Below are 20,101 nucleotides of genomic sequence, written 5' to 3' on the forward strand. Positions count from 1 at the left end.
GACCGCTGTGCTGCAACTCCAGTATGAAGTTTTCCAATCCATGGCTTTATATTGTTCTTAATCGGTTCATGAAAACAACTTACCTACATTCATATCTAACAGCTGCATACATAGTAAGGCAGCATATGAATCAAATACAATCATCTGATCATAATAAAATAGACTTTCGCCAGTCCTACACTAAATATTCATAATGTGGTTTGTATAGACTCGTCGACCATAGTCATTTTGTTGAATTTATGACTATACAGAGTGCACATTGGCCAGTCGCTAATCACATAGTTTTGGTTTGTCAAGGAGGCAGAGCCGCTTGCAGCAACTGACGATTGTGCTGAATAGAATTATTCCCTCAACTTAATTGATTAATTTTTGTCTTCTATTTATGAATGTGCAGCTTTGGTAAGTGAGTGAGAGTAAGTCAAGGGGAAGAAAATCCAGGCTTTTAAACAACTTTTCAGCCCACACTGTCGAGTAGAAAGAATGCAGTGAATTATTGAACCGCACACAAAAATGTCTTTAATTATTTGCAAACAACCCGGATTCTGACCATGTCGAGCCCAGTGCTGTGGTCGAGGAGAGGTTTTCCCATTTGACCAAGTTGTTCAAACGGTACCCGGTTGTCCCAGTGGCAAGCGCGCCAAATTGAGGGGAGGTTTTCTTTGGCTGGAAAGATCATCACGAGCCACCTTCATACTCTGGTGTTCTAGTGCGTTTATATTCTGCAAGGATGAGGTGTTCGTTGCCAATATAGATTCTTGCAAAGCATTCCTTCCTCCTGTTATTTATTCTTTTTTTTTTTTAAGTCCAGTCGTGTCTTGAAAAAATATCTGTGAAACCAACAGCGACCAGTCCAGTGGAGACCTGCAACCACTACTTCATATATTGGACAAACTACCACATGGAACAATTAATAGATTACAGATAAATTCTGGATATATTGAATGATATGCACTTAAGTTATGGAAACGCATACAAATTGCAATCAACTTATATTCAAACAGCTTTTAATTAATGATGTACACAAACTAAAAATCATCTGGATCCAAATACATCTTTTAAATCTATTTTGAAAAAAAAAAATCAAAATGCAACCACTTAAAAAATAATTGAAAAACTTGAATAACTTCAACACATCATTTTTTTTTTCAGTGTACATGCATTTTCCTTCAGTTATCAGTTCGTTTTGTCTGCATCCATTTTTTTATGTCCCAGTTAGGTTATATGCTTTCATATTAGTTCTGCCCACACTGCCTCTTTCGATCCATCCTCGGTTCTTGCCATTTCTTGGAATTTTCACTGTGATAGTCCTTCGCTCACAGGTTAGTGATTCACTCGCTTGGCTTCCTTTCAGGCCGCGTGGGTTCAATTCTCATCCCGTGGGAACTGTGAATGGTTGTCTGCCTCTATTTGTGCCCTGTCCAGGGTGTAGTCTACCCATTGCTTGAAGTCAGTGGGCATATGCACAAGCTCCTCAAGAGAATAAGTGGTATAGCAAATGAATGGGCAGAGTGTCCTTTTATGATGTTTCAAACTCCACTTTGGCTTGACATATTGCCATCCATCCGGATGGATGGATGGATGCATTTCAGATAATGGATGCATAAACATTATCTGAAACGCTTATTCTCACAAGGGTCGCGGCGTGCTGGAGCCTATCCCACCTGACTTCGGGCAATAGGCGGGGTACACCCTGAACTGGTTGCCAGCCCATGGCAGGGGAAACAAAGACGAACAACCATTAACACTCACAATCGCAACACAGGGCATTTTAGAGTGTTCTATTAACCTACCATGCATGTTTTTGGAATGTGGGTGGAAAACGGAGTACCCGGAGAACGAGGAGAACATGCAGGCTCCACCTAGGAACGCCGTGGGTGGAATCAAACCCCGGACCGCTGCACTGTGAGGCTGATGTGCGAACCAGTCGACCACCTTGCCACCCTATACTAAAACATATATGTGTAATATTTTAAAGAATGGCCATTTTAAAAAATGGGGATCGGTCTTTTCAGCTCACCATCCATACATCTTTACATCCAAACCATCTAGCAATCGATCCAAATGGCTGTTTCCATCCCAACACTCAACCCACTGATCTATCTATTGATCTATCAGTGGGCCTGTCCTTCCCTCCATCCATCCGTCCAGCCCATCCACCCATCCTGGATGCATCATTCCATCCATCCATTCATTGGTTTATCCATCCATGAGTCGGTCCGACCCGCCGTCCGGCCATGCATTTATCTAGCCATCTATCCCTCGATCCATTAGCTCAGGAGCTACCTGTGCACAAAGTATAATGGCGCTAAAATGTGTCATCGGAAAAGGTTTTGGTTTTACTGCAATTCATCACTGCAGTTTTTCGAATAAGAAGTTAGTATGTCAATAGTCTCGTTTGTGTGTGGACACCGAGAGCGCTCTCCAAGGTGCTGCATGCAGCCCCTCCCCTGCACGAGGGAGTCACGTGGATCGCAGTGTCTCTGGCTGCTCGCAGTCCGTGAACGAGCTCAACCGGGAAAGCACTCTGCACCTCTCTCTCCACCTCCACCAAAACTGGATTCTCACTCTTCCGCTCTTCACCCAAAACCTCACTGGTCTTTTTCAATATTGTTATTTTTTTATTTCTCTCTTTCCTTACGCGTTTTTTTAAGCTGAGGACACAGCGGAAGGAAGCGCGTTGAAGGTAAATGCCACCTTAAAAATAACTAGATGTAAAAGTGTAGAAGTGGCTTGTCTCCTCGCATGTTTTTTTTTTCCAGCACACATATTAGATAGATGTGAGATGTTTTTGGCCAACGTGTTTATGAGGTGGAGTCTTCGCCCTTGTCCTTTTTGCGCTAACTATATTAAGGGTCCGGTACAAGTCTACGGAGCGTAAGGAAGGTGATCGTAGCGCAACATTTGATTCCCCTTTTGCCCCTCGCCCTTAACACTGGTGTAAAAATGAAACAGAAATGCATTTGGATGCAAAATAACACTTCTGAGCTTCGTCGTCTGAAGCAGGATGTAAAGGCATGAGATGTGTAAACGATGCTGATGCCGTCGCTTTTGGAAAAAAAAAAACGCGCCTGGCGAGCATCGGAATGAACTGTTGTTAGTTAATAGCCTACCATTTTCGAAAACAAAACATATTATTTACTTCGCGTTTCCGTGAACGTGGCTGAATCTAAATCTACTGTGAACATAACGCTACCCTTTAATCATACAAGACGCAAATTGAGGTAACTGTGCGCATTTCGTTACACAAATCGCCTTTGTGAGCAAATGGCGCACTTTTTTCTTCAAGTGCGTGCTTTTTTTATTTATTTTTTTTATTCTGGCCAGTAATTCGCTTCATACAAAAGGATGAAAAAGTAAAATTGATGAAATTGCTGATTATAAAATATATGTTTTCTGATGGTGTTATTATAAAGTGAGTCCGCTACTCCACTTGTGCTTGTGCATAGTAATTGCTTTTTGCAAACACCCTAATGATCTATTTACTGCATCAAAGAGCACGTCCATGTTTGAAGCACACGTTCGCTTGGAAATATTGTATGAATGATGAGTAAGGGTGGCATGATGTGGGAATTACACAGAAAGCCGCGCATCGACGAAGATAGCTTGGTTAATACATCACAGCATAGTATATCAATCTTCAAAAAATATTTTAAAATGCCCCCTAGTGGCAGTGAGCTGTTTAAGGATGATCGAGGGAAGAGGTGATTTATGCCGGGCGGTGATCCCATGCCATTGTTGCTGCATCATCTTGCGTTTCATCTTCTTGTGGATAAGTCTTAACATTTCAGAGTGACTAAAAAGTAATTGCTTACTGCTCATGATAAATGTTTGATTCTTTAAGACTGAATCCACTGGCTGGTGGCACTGCTCTCAGGCAACGTAAATATGCAAGAATCATACAGTGGAACCTCAACGGTCAAATTTGTTTAAGATTGTTACTGTAGGAAATAACAATCCAAACATCACATGTATGTCTTGTCATTATTAGGGTCGTTTACAGGTAGGTCTTAAACCAGGTGACTTTGGATGAAGGGTGGGTTACTCCTTGGACTGTTTGTCAATGAAATACCAAAGAAATAATCGAATCTGAATTTATCTGTTCTGAAACTGTCACCATTATAAAAAAAATACAACTCAGGCAATTGTGTTAGTGACAATTTATCATTAACTCTCATTCAAGTGTAAAAATAAGTGAACCACTGTATAATAGTAAATTAAAGTGGGGTGAGGGATCATTTTAGGTCAGTTCACTTCACGTGTGCTTTGTGACATTCTTCACAGCCATACAACTGTTAAAAGAAGTCAGTGGCAGCATTTAAAAACTGAAAAACAAAAGCAAACTTCTGATATGTGATGGTCACGGTAACGGAATGTGCAGAGGGGGGACTATGGCTCGTTCTGGATGTGGGTCAATTTACTGTTATTTTGAATGTCTTGTACTGAGCAGCCAGGACAGAGACTTGTAGTGCTGTTGCGTGTAGGAATGAGTTGTGTGAGCTATGGTAAAATTACAAATTGTGTGACTTTCAGGGCATTTGAGGGTAGCGGTTCCGCTGCAATAGGGTACATATTTGTTTAGGCGGTCAATGCTTGTTTTTCCCATAGACACCATTTTTTGTTTCTCTAATTGTGAAGTATATAAAGGTACAGGCAAATGTAGACTTGGTTAAGGTGAAAGGCTGCTGCTGTACTGACACTTTGTTTCTTTTGCAGCGAACTTGCTTGGATGGACAGACTGCCTCTTTTGATGAGCTCATCAGCCAGTGTGTCTCCATATGGCTTATTTTCACTTTGTGAGAGAGGATGCGGGGTGAAAAGCCCACAGCAAGCCTTGCAGTTACCAGCCAAAACCATGTTGGCATGAACATGAAGATTAAGGCTCCAATCTCAACTCATGTGAAACCGTGCATTCTCTAACTGGCATCAGGAGGAGCTCTTCCATGATCACAAACAATTTTTGTGTTTGAAGCACTGTTAATTTGCTTTCCAGAGCCATGGCAGAGAGGACCTTGAAACAGATCAGATTATTTTGGCACAAACAGCCCAGGCAGTGCTAATATTTTTCTCTGTAACAAAATCAAATATTGTGCTTCGATTTGTCTGTTGTACAATGAGACCCTTAATTGTCTGCCTCTTCTCTGTCACAGTCAACTCACGACACTTATTGCTGAATCAAAACGTCCTATAAATACATTTAGCCATCTGCATAGATTAGCGTTCTCACAATGGTTTTACAAAAGCATCACAGTGCCCATTTGATTTGGGTTGGGCTGCTCATTTGTGGCTACGTAGAAGTTGGCACTTGCCTGGAGTTTACAGGTGCACAGGGACAGTGGGCTCGGTTCCCGGTTTGGAACGCGTGCTGTGAAAGTGAAATGAGTTTCAACATGAAAACAAAGAGCTCCCACGGGCTGCTGGTTTACTTTGACGACGAGGGATTTTGCGACTTTTTGGAACTCCTCTTACTGAACGGGAAACTCAGCCTTCGCTTTTCCATCTTCTGTGCCGAGCCCGCCTTCGTAATATCTGACACGGCGGTCAATGACAGCCAGTGGCACGCTGTCACCCTAAGGAGAAACTTTAAGAACACAACCCTGATGGTGGACAATGAGATCAAATGGGTGGAGGTGAAGTCCAAAAGACGGGATATGACAGTTTTCAGCCACATGTTCGTCGGCGGCATCCCGCCGGAGTTGCGATCGGTGGCGTTGCGGCTCACGTCTGCTGCCATCAGGGATCAGCCCCCTTTCACTGGTTGGATAACGGACATAAAGGTCAACAACACAGCATCTGCCATTGTGGACAGTGAAGGGGTCATAAAGGACCTGTGCGGTGCAGCCAACATCTGCTTAAATGGTGGACAGTGCAGTTTAATCAACAACAAACCTACCTGTGACTGCTCTCAAACCGGATTCCAAGGAACGGACTGCAGCGAAGGTAAGATATCTTGCATCCACTTTGACTTTACAAAATGTCTTCTGTAAAAAGCACCAACTTGAAACATTGAGTGATATTTGAAAATTCAAATTCCCCACAACATGGAGATATTTTCAAAAGTGAAACAATCCCTTCCTGTACGTCGTGAAGGCCATTTGTTCCAGTAATGGGATGTGTGCCATTGATCTGCTGTTGTTTGGAATGAGTGGATCTCCTGCTAGGCCTCATTAAGAAAAGACGCTGGTGCTCTCCATCCCCAAAGGTCTCCTTCCATTCCTATCCTACCAGTCCGCTGGGATTGGTTGACCTATGAAACGATCCCTCCTGTGCCTTCCATCAGATGCAAAAACCAAAATGTTTGATGTAGTCGAAGGATTAAATGATCAATATTCTTAATAAATACAACAATGTAAGATGCATAGAATCACACAAAATGGTGACGCAAGACAGTTATGATCTTGTCGATGGTGTGTATACAACGACACGAGTAAGAATCCAAATGCTGTCCCATAATGCACCATTGTTTTGACTACTACTCCTTCCGACACATGCATAATGAAAACATAATGCCTCTATGGATTCCAACCCAAGGAAATGGAAGTCCTCAATAGGTGGACCTCAGTCTAGATCTGCACCCAGATTCCTGTCTCTGCGGACCCAGACCTACAAATGTATTATTAGTTTGTTTTGGTGTCAGTTAATTCAACAAGTGAAACCACCCACTGCCTCCCCTGCCAAACGTGTTTTTTAAGCACCCCCAGCCGATCTCCCATGTAGTACGAGTCAGTCGTGAAGTGTCTGAGTTAAGTTGTCAATCAATCAAGAGCTGTTTTAATTTTAAATGCAAGCATAAAAAAAAATAACTTGCCCTCAATAATATATTTCATTACTAAAATTGAAATAATCAACATACCGTATATTTGTAATGCCATATAATTTTATCCAGACTAGACGAGATGTTTAATTCCTCCATCCAATTGACTTGTTGTTCAGGTTGATCAAATTTGAGATCGAGAAAGCAATGATTTTGCTTGATGCGATGGCATTGCCAGTCACATCCAATCTAATTGCTCTGAAGCCGATCTGATGATGTGCGGTGTGTACATTATAGTAAGAGGCAGACATTATAGACCTCAATTCACTTGGTCCTATTCAGGGGGTTTATATTCTAGACATATGTTCCTATTAGCCCTATTAAATGTTTGAATGTTAATTTTCCGGTAGGCTCATCCGAGCATGTAATATTTTGTTAACAATAAGCTCATTAGGTCAGGTTTAATTGACCTGTAACTGCAGCCCAAGTTGCTCTCACTGGATTGCCGATAGTTGGTGAGGCATATACAACTAATTAAAATGTCGTCCATGTAGCCTGCATGTTTGAGTTCCTGCTGGATTCCCATTTCTATGATTGGCCGACAACAACATGAGTGAACCTTCTGAACTGACTTCATGAATTCAGGGTGCTGTGGTTAATCCACTGGTTTACGGAGTGGAGCCGCATCTATTTGTCATTTCAAATTACTGGACATCAGTATAACAAAAATCTCAACAAAATTTTACAGCCTGCTCAGTCACATCATTTATTATTTATGTATGATGTATATTTTTGTAGTAGTAGATTTGTGCAAGAGAATGATTCTCATTTTCCCCATAGTCAAGTGAGGTGTGAATGAGATTAAAAAAAAAAAAAGATTCATTGATTGATAGAAAGAATGATTAACGCCAGGCCACAGTAACCAATATGGTATTCCACCCACTTCACATTCATGAGAGATTTAAATATTCAAAATAGTGCTGCAATTTGATTAATCTGTTGATTATTTTGTCAATAAATGGAAATTGGCTGGGCGAATATGCTCAATTAAGCAGCCAACAAAATACAATATTTTCTTGTTTTCTTTTTTTGTGACATTTTTTTGAATCTTTTTTGTGACTTTTTGTCTTATACTTTCTCCCTTTCATAATTTTGCTAGTGTAAATTGGGAATTTCTCCATTGTGAGACAAATAAAGGTTTTCTTATTCTTTTTCTCATTCTTGACTACTCAAGAAACCCAACTGTTTCTTTACAATTAATGAAAATGTAGAAGAAAATAACATGCCCTCATTAAAATGCACAAAACAAAGACAATAATGAATTATAACATTACTATTCAAATCATATCATAAGGAAAAGGTAACTGTTGGCTTTTCTTCTAATCCAGTTGCAACACTAGCCAGGTTTACATGGAGCCATGTTAGACCATGTTAGAATGTATCAGAATGACCAAACAGAATGAAACTGCTCCATATAAACACTTCAATCGGAATAAAACGGGTGGTAGAGTTTTTATATGGCGTGATGTAAACGGTGCAAGCAGAATAGCCAGCGTTCGGTCTGCGCATGCGCTGTCTTGACGTAATTATGCCATGACGTCGTTATAGACGCACCGTAAAATGGCAGCGTCTTACCTGAGTTTATTCGAGATCTTGTTTGAAAGGACATCCAACTTGTTTTTATCAAAATGTTGCGTTCATAAAAATGCTTAAAACTATCACCACTACTGTGCTAAAAAAGAAAAAGAAAAAAAACCCAAATAACTCAATTTTGATAAATCACATGATGTTTCCAACAATCCCCGCGTGCCGCATGGCTGTCACATGGCTCGTCTGATTAATGGAGTGAAGCATTTAAACGGCGGTACGGAAAAGATGTATACAAGTGACAAGAAATCTTCATTTGCAATGATTTCAATCAGACTGACGAAAAAAGTCTCCATGTGTACCCGGGCTATTGCGTTTCAGAGACCCCGCCATACTCAGATTGTGTGAATGCAGGTTATTGATTGCATTCAATAGGTTGGATGTTTACAGTGAGCAATATCTTTGCCCTTCACAGTACGGTTAACAGAATGTTCATTTATGCTTGCTTTATCACCAACTAATTGCTGCAAAGAAATATGATCAATGGCCATCCATCCAAATTCACAGCACTCATTTAAAACTGAGACGGGGAGCTGGCGTTTTGAACCGAATATTGAACAACAACGGGAGCATCCAATTATGTCACTCAGAATTAGATTCAACCGCCAAATTGAGCGAAAATATTTTTGCTTGGCAGATCCAAATATGTCAGCGTAGTAAACAAAAGTTGTCCTCCATCCACATCTCATCTTAGCTAATGCAAGCACCCGGATTCAACCTTAAAATACCTTGAAATTTTGACATTACCTGTCCATTAAATCATTTCAAAGCTGCTCTATTACTTTGATCAGATGAAAGGATTAGTGGCTGTGCTACAACAACTGTCATTTCTCCCCTGCTCAATCACAAGCATGCACATTGCATGACTACGCCTCCACAAATCCCTTTGATCGGTGAGAACAATTATTTAAATGCATTGTTTGGTAGCTATCGCTTAGTCCCACTGAATCTCTGCTCCCGTTTCTCATTAGAGAAATAACATAGATGCATTGCCATATTTGCATCCAGATAAGATGAAATGATGTCGTTCATTTCATTGCACATTAGCTCAACACAAATCAGCCCTGGAAAAAAAAAAAAAGCCGCACTAAGAAGATGTAGCACTTTATTTGGTCCATTATCTGATTCATAGGCAGTTTGACTTATGCTGGAGCTAGTGGAGGCTGCCTTGAACAGTAAAAGCATACATATGTGTGCAGCGACCAGGTCATATTTCACAGTCTCAACCAACCTTTACTTCCAATAAAGGAAATGTCATCAATCAACTCGTGCACTGGGGCAGGAGTTAGCGCTATATATTTTCACAATAGTCACTCAGTGCACTTCCTTGCCTCATGAGCTCGACTGTCTGTCTCTGGCTGTTATGGCAGTTCTCCCAGGCTACATTTTGCAGTGTTTTTTATGCTGCTGTTCCCTCCGCTTTTGGAAAGGAGGAGAGAGCAAATTAGCGTGAGTGTTTAAATTTGTTACAATTCAGGTCAGGGGCACTTATTTTTCCAACTGTTCTCTCAGTGGATTTGGTGTTGTTAGGTGACACAGTGCAGTGACTTGGCATTGACGCATACACACATACACACACACACACATATACAGTATATATATATATATATATATATATATATATATATGTATATATATATATATATATATAAAAACAACAAAATATTTTAGCTAATTGATTGCAAAATTTCCCACAATAAATCATATTTTTCCACTTCTACTTTCAGATGTTCCCTTGTATAAAATGTTGGAATTCATGGAACATCATCAAATAAAAAGTACACTTCAATTCGAATACTGTTCAAGTAACTTGGCTCTCAAAATTCTCCATACACACCTGAAACATACGCTTCGTGATCCTAGCCATCCAGTGGCAAACTGAAGCATCCCGCTTGATGGAAATGTAGCTATTAATAGTAACCTAACCTAGTCTCAGAAGTGCTACTAAACCTGTCAACTGACCCCGGTACCAAAGGGGCGGCCTCTCGACAAAGTCGGTGCGCCGTATTCTATGGTAGTGACTCATGCAATCCTTCACCCACAGCTTCGCGAATGGAAGTGCTCTGCATGTTACAGGACGTTGCATTTTTCATTTGAATGAGTGCTTCCTACAACGTGCGTCGATCACTGCGAGAGCACAACCTATATCTGGGAAAGTGTCATTTTCTAGAAGCCGAAGTGCGGCTCCACTCGGACGAAAGCAGATTAATAGTACGTTACTGCCTCCGAGTCTAAAGACAGATATTGGGATCAAAAGATTAGAGGTATTCCCTGTGGGATTTCTATCGAGTTTAAATGCAACTGTGACTGTCAAAGGGTGTGTAGACAGTTGTTTGACAGTTCTTCCTTACATCTTCTTTTTCTTTGTTAGGGTACAAAGCCTAGATACACCTAATATCCGTAATAAAACTTCACAGGTTCTTATTGAGGCTCCTACCGCATAATGTTATGTAAACATTTAATTAGTCAAATTATGACCTCTATAGCGGATGCGCCTGTAGGAAGAGAAATACTGTAAAACAATGCATACAACAAAGACTCCGCTTATGTGTCTTTAGCACATTTTACGTGAAACAGTGAGTGGTGGGCGGGGGGTGGGGGACTCATTATCAACTAATTTATTATTTTGCATTTTAAATGTCTATTTTATGGCCATTTGAAAAATTCTGAAAATAACATGGGACATATTCCTCATTTACAAAATTTGGAGCTTTTGTTTTGACAGTTATGCATCGGCCACAATAGGAAGTGGGGTGATATTCTCCCGTAGACAAACCAGTAATCAACGCCTCTGCTTGATGCAGCCAAGAAAGGGCACTCCATTATACTATATTAATCTGTCATTAATCAAAACAAAAAACACCACCACAATACAACAACATCATTTATTTGATTCCAGACTACAGACTATATTTACAATTTGACAGGGGCACTTTTGAAACATCTGGAACATCAAAAAATACAAGCATAGTTGCAATGTGCAAACACTGATACTAAAACATGAATGCTCTTTCATTCCACACTCCTCCCTGAAGTTGAAATTCTTTGAGGTTGTCAAATTGTAAAAGTAAGAGGCACAATCTACATAATCTGTGATGTAGTTTGGGGTTTGTGTCACACTTTGAAGACATTTTGCAGTTTAGCTCATTTTACATTGTATTAATCCTCGCTGAGTGTTAAAATCAGCCATTTGATTCTGATAGTGCTAAAGTCTAAGCCATAGGTGTCAAACTCTGGTCCTGGAGGTCCACCGTCCTGCATGTTTTCCATCTCTCGCTGTTGCAACACCTGATTCGAATGATCAGCTGAGCAGCAAGCTCTGCAGAAGCCTGATATCGATCCTGTTTGAATCAGGTGTGTTGCAACAGGAAGACAAGCAGAATGGCGGCCCTCCAGGACCGGAGTTTGACACCTCTGGACTCTTGACCATTTTGGAACGTTTTTCCCTCTATATGTCTCAGCCTTTGTATTCATCCTGAAGATATCTATCTTCATGTTAACATTACTAGCTAATCTATATTTAATGCACTCTGTACTTTGTGTGTGTGTGTGTGTGTGTGTGTGTGTGTGTGTGTGTGTGTGTGTGTGTGTGTTTTGTTTTATTTTACTTCATGTCAGCAGAAGAGCCCCACATCATTTCACACATTTGTAAGAAAAAAAAGCACCATTCTGGTTTCTTTAAGTCACTTCAAAGTACAATTTGAGAAGAAAGACACTTGGTGATAAGTGGTGCATAACACTTAGCCCCAAAAAAGTTGCCCGCTCTGTTTTATAAACTTTGACAAGTTTAATTTCTTAAGCCTCCCACCGGGGGAGCATATTACCATTATTGCATCAGAGAAAAAAAAAAGTTTCCTTGCCTGTAACACGATCCCAGATTTTGTCAATCCTGGGATTAAGGTTATAAGAACTAGAGTATACACTGCTCCGATAATCCTGTTGGATCATTCCAAACCACAAGATGTGAAAGAACGACAAGGTTCTACCGCACATCTGCTCTCTGAAATCCCCCCTCTGTTTTGTCTGTCTCTCTGAAAAGATCACCATTGGACTATTGTCAGCACAGCACGCCATCTGCTCAGAACATACAGCTGCACAATACGCTTAATCATATCAGGCATATATATATATATATATATATCAAATCGACATAGGATCGACATACCGTGAAAAAATCAACATGTGGCCATTTTTACGCATGGCGCACCAACCGATGTCGATGAAAATAGACCCCTTAGACTCATTACTCTTGATTTTGGGCAAAATTGTTATTTGACAACACATCCCCTGCTGGCTTTGACCTTTGTTTCAAGGCTTGTATATGTTCTATTTGCACGTCTCTGACCTTCCTGCGCCATTTGTTCAATGCATTTTTTCCCCCATCGGCTGTGAATATTTTCCATGATTTGTAGTTTGTAATAATTCAAAGAAGAGTCCTTGTCCCATCTGGTATAATGCAAACAATGTATTAGAGTTATCCATCATTTCTAATCTTCCCGAGCTGTTATTGTTCATGCAAGACCTTGCAATGAATGCATTCTGAATTACCCTTCTGATCATTCTCATGAATTTAAAAGACAACTTTGGAAACAAATAAACAATATTCACTTTAAAATGATTTGATAAGCTTATTTTCAGGAACTACTTTCCGAGTTTTCAATGTAGTTTAGTTTTATGTCATTAGTTTTAGTCTACATCCATTACAACATCGACCACCATGGCTTTACTTACGTGCAAATACAGTACATATTCATCCATCTAATACAAGGCCATACTTGGTGTAAATCACACATCCTAGCTAGTTCAAATAGGCGTATATAATTATTGCAATAACATACAGTAGTTATACAGCATACATACACTTATACACTTAGCCACTATTTCAGTTCTTTCGTGCCCTGTCCTGTTTTTATGTCGGTTTAGAGATGGTTTACTGTAACTGCAGAAAGCTAGAAAATCTCAATTTGGAGATCAAACTACCATTGATGGGGCTGACTGAATTTGGCTGTGACCAATCGCTCCGTGGCGCAGCCCTTTTTTTTTTTCACAGCCTGCGCTCATCTCCGAAATGACCAACATCGGTTTTAACCCGCCCCAACGCAGAGATGTGCCACACAGGAGTCAAGCCACGTCACAAAAACAGACCCTGCAATGTTAACGCAAAGCAGAAAACTACAGAAAGTTTCCTCCAAAAGACAATTTCCATTTAATTTTTGGATGTACAAAAGATTATTCACTATTGCATGTCATACATTATAAAATCGAATCTTAACCTACAAAGTATATGTGAATGAGATTGAATAAAAATTCACCAGTATGCAGAAATAACACTTCGCATTTCTGGCTTCATTTGCTTTATTTGCCTATCATCTAGCCAAAGGAATCAAAAGCACATGTGCTTCAAGCCTCTCTCTGTCATTATTAACTGAGCATTACAATAATGAAAGCAATTATTAAGCAATTCATGTTCCAGTGTTTCATTTTAGGGTTTGTTCAAACTGACCTACTTTTTAAAAAAAGAATAGCAGCATGACAAAACTGCTTCAATTTGAAGCTATTTGGAAATTAAACTCTTGTTTGGATAAGCGGCGATCATAATATTTAACATGAGTTAACGTAGTTTCATGAAGTTACTCACTGAATGTTATCGTTTCCTAATTGGGTGTCGTAACAACTCGGAGCAGGAATTACACTCAAACAGTCAAGCGATCATACTGTTGATTTTGTGAAATTATTTAATAATTGATTGTGAGGCAGTTTAGGCTGCACTACCTGGCTGCAGCCAGCAGAGGTCCTGTTGATTAAGGCACTGTTGATTCAGTTGCAAGTAGTTTGGGAACAACACGTCATCAGCTATGGGATCTACAGATCTACACTTACACGATGGCTTCTGGAGCATTCTCCGACACATACAACTTTTAGAAAATAATACTCTATTAAGGGGCAGTACAGTGACGTTGTGGTTAGCACGGTTGCCTAGTCAAGAGCTTCTAGTTTCAAATTTCAAATCGGGCCTTACTGTGTGGAATTTGCATGTTCTCCCCTTGCACAAGCTTTTCTCTGGATACTCCGATATACTGCCACATTCCAAAAAAACATGCACGTTAGATTAATCGGATCTTTGCACCTCACTTAAATCCATTGTAGATAAAATAATTTACCTATTTCAGATTTAGCTCAAAATGACATCGGTGTTTTCATAGTCTTGAGTTAACAGCTGGGGATGACTCTTAAACAAGTTTATTTTTTGTCCCCCCCCCCCCCCCCAAACGCAAACCAAGCAGTACCATGCACATTGTTGCGTTCCAACATGCAAACAGTCATCCTAAAATGCCGTTTTAATCTACCACAGATTTCCTAGTTATGTTGAGCTCACTCATGATTGTGTGTATTGCTCTGTCCCAAAAACCTGCTCTACTGGACACGGCAGTGCATTCAATTATTAAATCACTTAAAAGGAGAAATAGACTTGTTGAAGAAAGAGATCTGGCAACTAAAAATTAAATCTACATTTGGAATACCAACATTTGGCGTATCCAAATATGACATTGGATCCTGTGCATGTTAAGATGGAGGAAAGCTACCAATAACCTGAAGCAGCTCAACTGTGAGGTTTTAACGGATATGAAGCAGAAAGCTTGCAAAGCCACTTATTCTGTCTGTCCATCTGTTTGTCTTTGTTTGACACTAATAATACAAAAAGAGATTAAAAAAAAGTTAATTGAAATCCACACGAGTTTACTGTAAGAATACAATGTTAGTCCACACTAATACATTACCGCATGCTTAATTACTAACAGGTTTTGTTTATTCACATATTGATAACCCATGTCGAATGTAACCAAAACATGATTATTACTGACATATATATTTATATCCGTGAATGTGAAGGAGACAGACATCAAAGCCCACTCTTTCCTTTGGAGGGGGACTTACAAAGACAATGTACCTCAGTGATGGTTATTTTGGGCAAGTCTTAAAAACATTTCCATTTTTCAAAACCAGAGAAGGCCAAGCCGCTGCCTGTGAGTCAACTAGCACACCTTTTTTGCTGTATCAAATGGTTGAGATGAGCATTTTGACAAAGGCAGAGGCAGACAGACATGAATTTCAAAATGAAATTTCTTTAAGACTCTGATGATCAATAAAATATTGCTTTTTGTTCAGTCTCTCATTGTGGCCTGTTACTTGTCCGCAGCATTGTGGTTGGGGACCCATTTATTAAAGTGCTCAGCGGAACATGAGATGAGACAGCAGAGTTGTTCATCCAATACAGCAAGGATGAAACCGCAATAGCAATGCACCATGGCTAACAAGGAGAATCTCAACTCAATCTAGAGCAGATGAGTGGATAAAAAAAAGAAAAAGAGGCAGGCCTGAAACAAAATCTGGAAGTAAAACTACCAGAGCAAGCAAGGCAAGGCATACAAACAATGAAAAATAAAACAAACGCCGACTACAAATCAAACACTACATACACCAATTGGACCGATTATAGATGCCCAGCGGAATACCGCAATATACTGTATTTGATACATCACACTTGTCTTCGTTTGTTATTTCACATTTTACACGAATAGTTGTTCTTAAAAAAACAGTTGCTATTTTCCAGGTAAGGGCTGTAAACCTTCAGGGTGCAGTTAAGTCGTTATGCAGGCTCATTTGAAAGCATCAAGTGTCATTATCATATTAGGGAAATGATTTTAGTGATCCTGCCGATTACTGTGGCTTCAGAGGGTGTGCAAACTAAAAGACAATGGCGATATTATCTTAAGTCTTACAAAAAAAATCACCAAATATTCCCCTCAACACTTCGAGGAATCGGATATAACTACTGAGGTGGGGACCAACAAACTATTCTTCCAATTCCACTCACAGGAGATGTATAGTATTTGCAAAGTGTCCCAGCACTTTTGAGTCGGGATGTTTGGTGTCAAAAGCAATGCAGCGGAACAAACAAACAAATGATGTAATTTGTAACCTTTCTCAATGTGTTTTGTGTCATTACTGCATGCCAGATGTTTCTTCCCGTAAAGCGGTGCTTTGACTTTCTAATGTAATTACTGCACACGCATTATGAGTTTCTGTTGCAAAATGATCAGTAGCACAAGATGCAGATTGTGTGTGATAGACAGCAGAGTGCATTTTAGTGTAGTGTTACCGGCACAATAGCACTAGGATCACTTTGACAAGGGGATTAAAGGGATTTATGTCTCTGGATTAGAATGTAACCAGCTGGGTACATTTCTGAAAGAAAGTGTGTGGAGACCGTGAGTGTGTGTGTGTGTGCGTGTGCGTGTGTGTGTGTGTGCGTGTGCGTGTGTGTGTGTGTGCGTGTGCGTGTGTGTGTGTGTGCGTGTGCGTGTGTGTGTGTGTGAGAGAGAGAGAGAGAGAGAGAGAGAAGGGGGGGGGGGTTATCAGGGTCTTCTTTTAATGACCTAGTATGGCAGTTGATCAAGTAAAATTTCTTTTCATTAGAATGGAGTAAATTGAAATCATAGCGGTGGCATCAAGAGATCATACAGGTAGATTGCATTTAAAAAAAAGATGTTTTGCACACATTTTTAGAATTTATATCTCAGTTCAACGTGATGATGGGATTTGAGTTATTTGCTTCGATAGCGGTTGTTGTGCTTTATAAATACAGTTGAGTTGAGTAGATTTTAAAAAAAGAAAATGAGCCTACAAAGCCAATGGCGTAAAGTGAAAAGCGGGTAATATGTAAGAAAGTCAACATTTTACAAAAATAAAGTCACAGAATTCATAAAAAAAAATTACGCTTTGCAGAATAAATGAATTATACTATTGAACACAAGTTATAATAATCCACACAACTCCCCTTGCCTTTTTACAGTGTGAAAAAAAGAAACAAAAAAAAATGTGTCAAGGCCCCGCCTTTCAAAAGTAGTTAAGTGAAATAATTAATCTTAATGTCTTTGTCGGTCTTTGCAGTTTCGACATCATCGTACATTTATTTGCTTTACAAGTATCGTCATCATGCTTTGCCTGGATGCTTTTTCAGCAAGTCTTGTCATCTTCAAGCTTTGTGAACAAAGTATCCAGAAGGTCTTCAGATGTCCACCTGTAGGAATGAAACATTCCACAAAGTTGCATTTGTGCTTGATAAATATATTTTCAAAAAAGAAAAAACAAGTATCCGATTTTAATGAGGCATCGGCAAACTGGTCAACTGAAACAGTCGGGCGCTCTGTTACTTTGCAATTTGTTCACAAAGCTCTGATGTAAATGTTTTTATGCATGGTGTCTAAGGGGGAACCAGTGATGATGGTAAGTTTTTGGGTCATATGATCGTTTGAATTTGGGCAACAAAGCATTTTAAAGAGGTAGGAATTTGTTGTTGTGGTTTAAATTGGTCTTTGCTGCGTTTCCCCATTTTTTTTTTCCAGCCGTACTGATGTCTTTTAAGTAATGATAATTAGACATTGCATGTGTTCCTATAGTGAAGATTTTACTCTCTCATCAGAAAATATAGAGGAAAAAAAATGTTTTTTGTATGGTATTTAAGCCAAGAACCCGCATTGGAGAAGCAAACCATGGCTGACTGTTATGTTTTTTTTTTTTTTTTTATAGGCAGTCTATGGGCCTTAAACATCTCATTGTGCATGCAATTCAGCTGTAAAAAAAAAATAATTGAGCATGCTTATAATCCATATTCATTTCTTAGACTCCTTCATTCGTGTGTCACATGACTTTTTTTTTTCCTCCTTTCACCTTCGCACATCACTCACACCCAAAATAGAATTTGAGCATTTTCAGGGAACTGCCACTGTTCAATATTTTCAATAGCAAATCACCTAAAAAAACACATGCTCTCAATTGCCTGCTCTGTCACAGTGAATTGTTTATCACGAATGAATTTATTAAGAGTTTTCTTTGCTTTTTTTTTCTGCAATGCATTTCATTACAGGCATCCTCAAGTAGCTTTGTATACCGAAATAATACATTCATCTAGTGCTGTGAATTAAATAATATTTGAAGTCCTTCGTGCTTAAATAAATGAATTAAAGTGCCCTACATAACACAATGAGTAAGTCCCAAGATGTGCTTGATAGCCCCCAAGCATGATGCCTCATAGCCTTTTTTTCTAAAGTCATTTAACAGTGTTGCTGGATGTTTTATCATCCGCTAAAATGTGCCAGACAATATAATATACTTTTACATCAGATGAACTTATAAGGGATGGCGTTGCTAGTGTTCAACCTTGTCGTGACTTCCAGTGTATAAATAAGGACAGGAAAGAGGTGCAAAATTAGAAATGGGGTTGTATTAGGTCACTTGCATGTGATTTTTCAATGCCTTGCATGCTAACATGCAACGGCCAGTCCGAGTCTGCATGCCGCTTAATGAATGTCTTCCTTTCTTTCTCTTTGCCTGTCCGTGCTTCCAGAAGAGAAATATACCGAAGGTGGGTATAAGCCAAGTGGCTGTGCAAATGTGAATGAATCTTTATGGTTGATGGACCTACACAATAATGTTAGCACATGTTTTGACACAGGCAACTAGTGTTGTTGAAGTGGTAAGTGGATGATCAGGTTGTGATCATTGCGTCTGCTGAGATCTCAAGATTTTTCTTCATCGAGCTGTGTCTGAGAGAAGATGCCTGATATGAATAGATTTTGTGTCATTTAATAAATGCCACATATACATCTTTAGATTTTTTTTTCAAAGTGTGGTTTAAAACGATGGTGGTGGATTTCTACTTTGTAATTGTTGCACTAGAAGCCCTTAAAATGAGTGAGTTTATAAATTAAGTCTGGCCTTTATTTTTAAATAGGCAGCACCACACAACTGTCTGACGACCCCAATGTGCTACCACATGAATGAGTTGCATTGAGGAGAAAAAAAAAGTGTTTCAAATGATTGACATGTAATTTCTTTTAATAGCTGTTAGGACATTATTTTCTTTTTAATATAAATTGAAATTTAATTGTTACTTAGTGATTATTGCTCTTATTAGTATTATTAGGTTTACTGATGAGTATTTTATCCACATTTTGCCCATTTACCTGATTTTAACATGTCATTAATGAAATTCAAGACCATTGTGTTCAAAATTTGGCTTTTGTAGGGCCAAACGAGGCTTGATTAGAGGTGGATCGAGGAATTTCTTTCAGATTTTAATTGCTTGGTACATCATCCACTCTTCTCTCTCGGGGAAAAGCAATTAAAGATTTACAAACGAAACCAATCCCCGATTAATTCGAGAATGGAATCTGATTTCCTCATGCAGTACTGAAGATGATTTTATACCGAAATGGTGTCTGTCTAAATTAACTGGGGCCATTTTGCAATGTTGTGTGCGTCCATTTTTATGCTCTGGGAATCAACGCACATTCAGATCAGTTGGGTCCATCCTGACTTGGTCAATATTCCTTTGTATATCTCTATTCACCTTCTTTTATTTGTTTTAGAACTCCAGGTATACTTAACATATACTGTAATATACAGATTATTTCCAATAAAACCCATCCATCCATCTATCCATCCGTTTTCTAAATTGCTTATCCTTACGAAGGTTGTGGGGGTGCTGGAGCCCATCCCAGCTGTCTTCGGGCAGTAGGCGGGGTAGTCAGCCAATCACAGGACACACATTGACAAATATTCGCGTTCACACTCACACCTCGGGTCAATTTTGAGTGTTCCATTAATCTGCCATGCATGTTTTTGGAATGTGGGAGGAAA

At 39.4% G+C, this 20,101-nt stretch overlaps 1 protein-coding gene across 13 annotated transcripts in view; it reads left to right on the forward strand.

Moving 5' to 3' along the window:
* The first annotated feature begins 2,495 nt into the window (after nt 1–2,495).
* The window catches only part of LOC109516230 (neurexin-1a), a 193,625-nt gene continuing 176,019 nt past the window's right edge, over nt 2,496–20,101 (forward strand). For 10 of the 13 annotated variants that reach the window (XM_019870587.1, XM_019870588.1, XM_019870597.1 and 7 more), the window contains exons 1-3: nt 2,496–2,683; nt 4,714–5,937; nt 18,807–18,824. In XM_019870587.1, coding sequence (XP_019726146.1) covers nt 5,226–5,937; nt 18,807–18,824 — 730 coding nt within the window. In that variant the 5' untranslated portion in view covers nt 2,496–2,683; nt 4,714–5,225. The remainder of the gene's footprint in view (nt 2,684–4,713; nt 5,938–18,806; nt 18,825–20,101) is intronic. The other 3 variants (XM_019870589.1, XM_019870595.1, XM_019870598.1) reach the window with 1 other exon arrangement.

The sequence above is a fragment of the Hippocampus comes genome, unplaced genomic scaffold (genome assembly GCF_001891065.2).
Source record: "Hippocampus comes isolate QL1 unplaced genomic scaffold, H_comes_QL1_v1.1 scaffold76, whole genome shotgun sequence".
Taxonomy (NCBI): domain Eukaryota; kingdom Metazoa; phylum Chordata; class Actinopteri; order Syngnathiformes; family Syngnathidae; genus Hippocampus; species Hippocampus comes.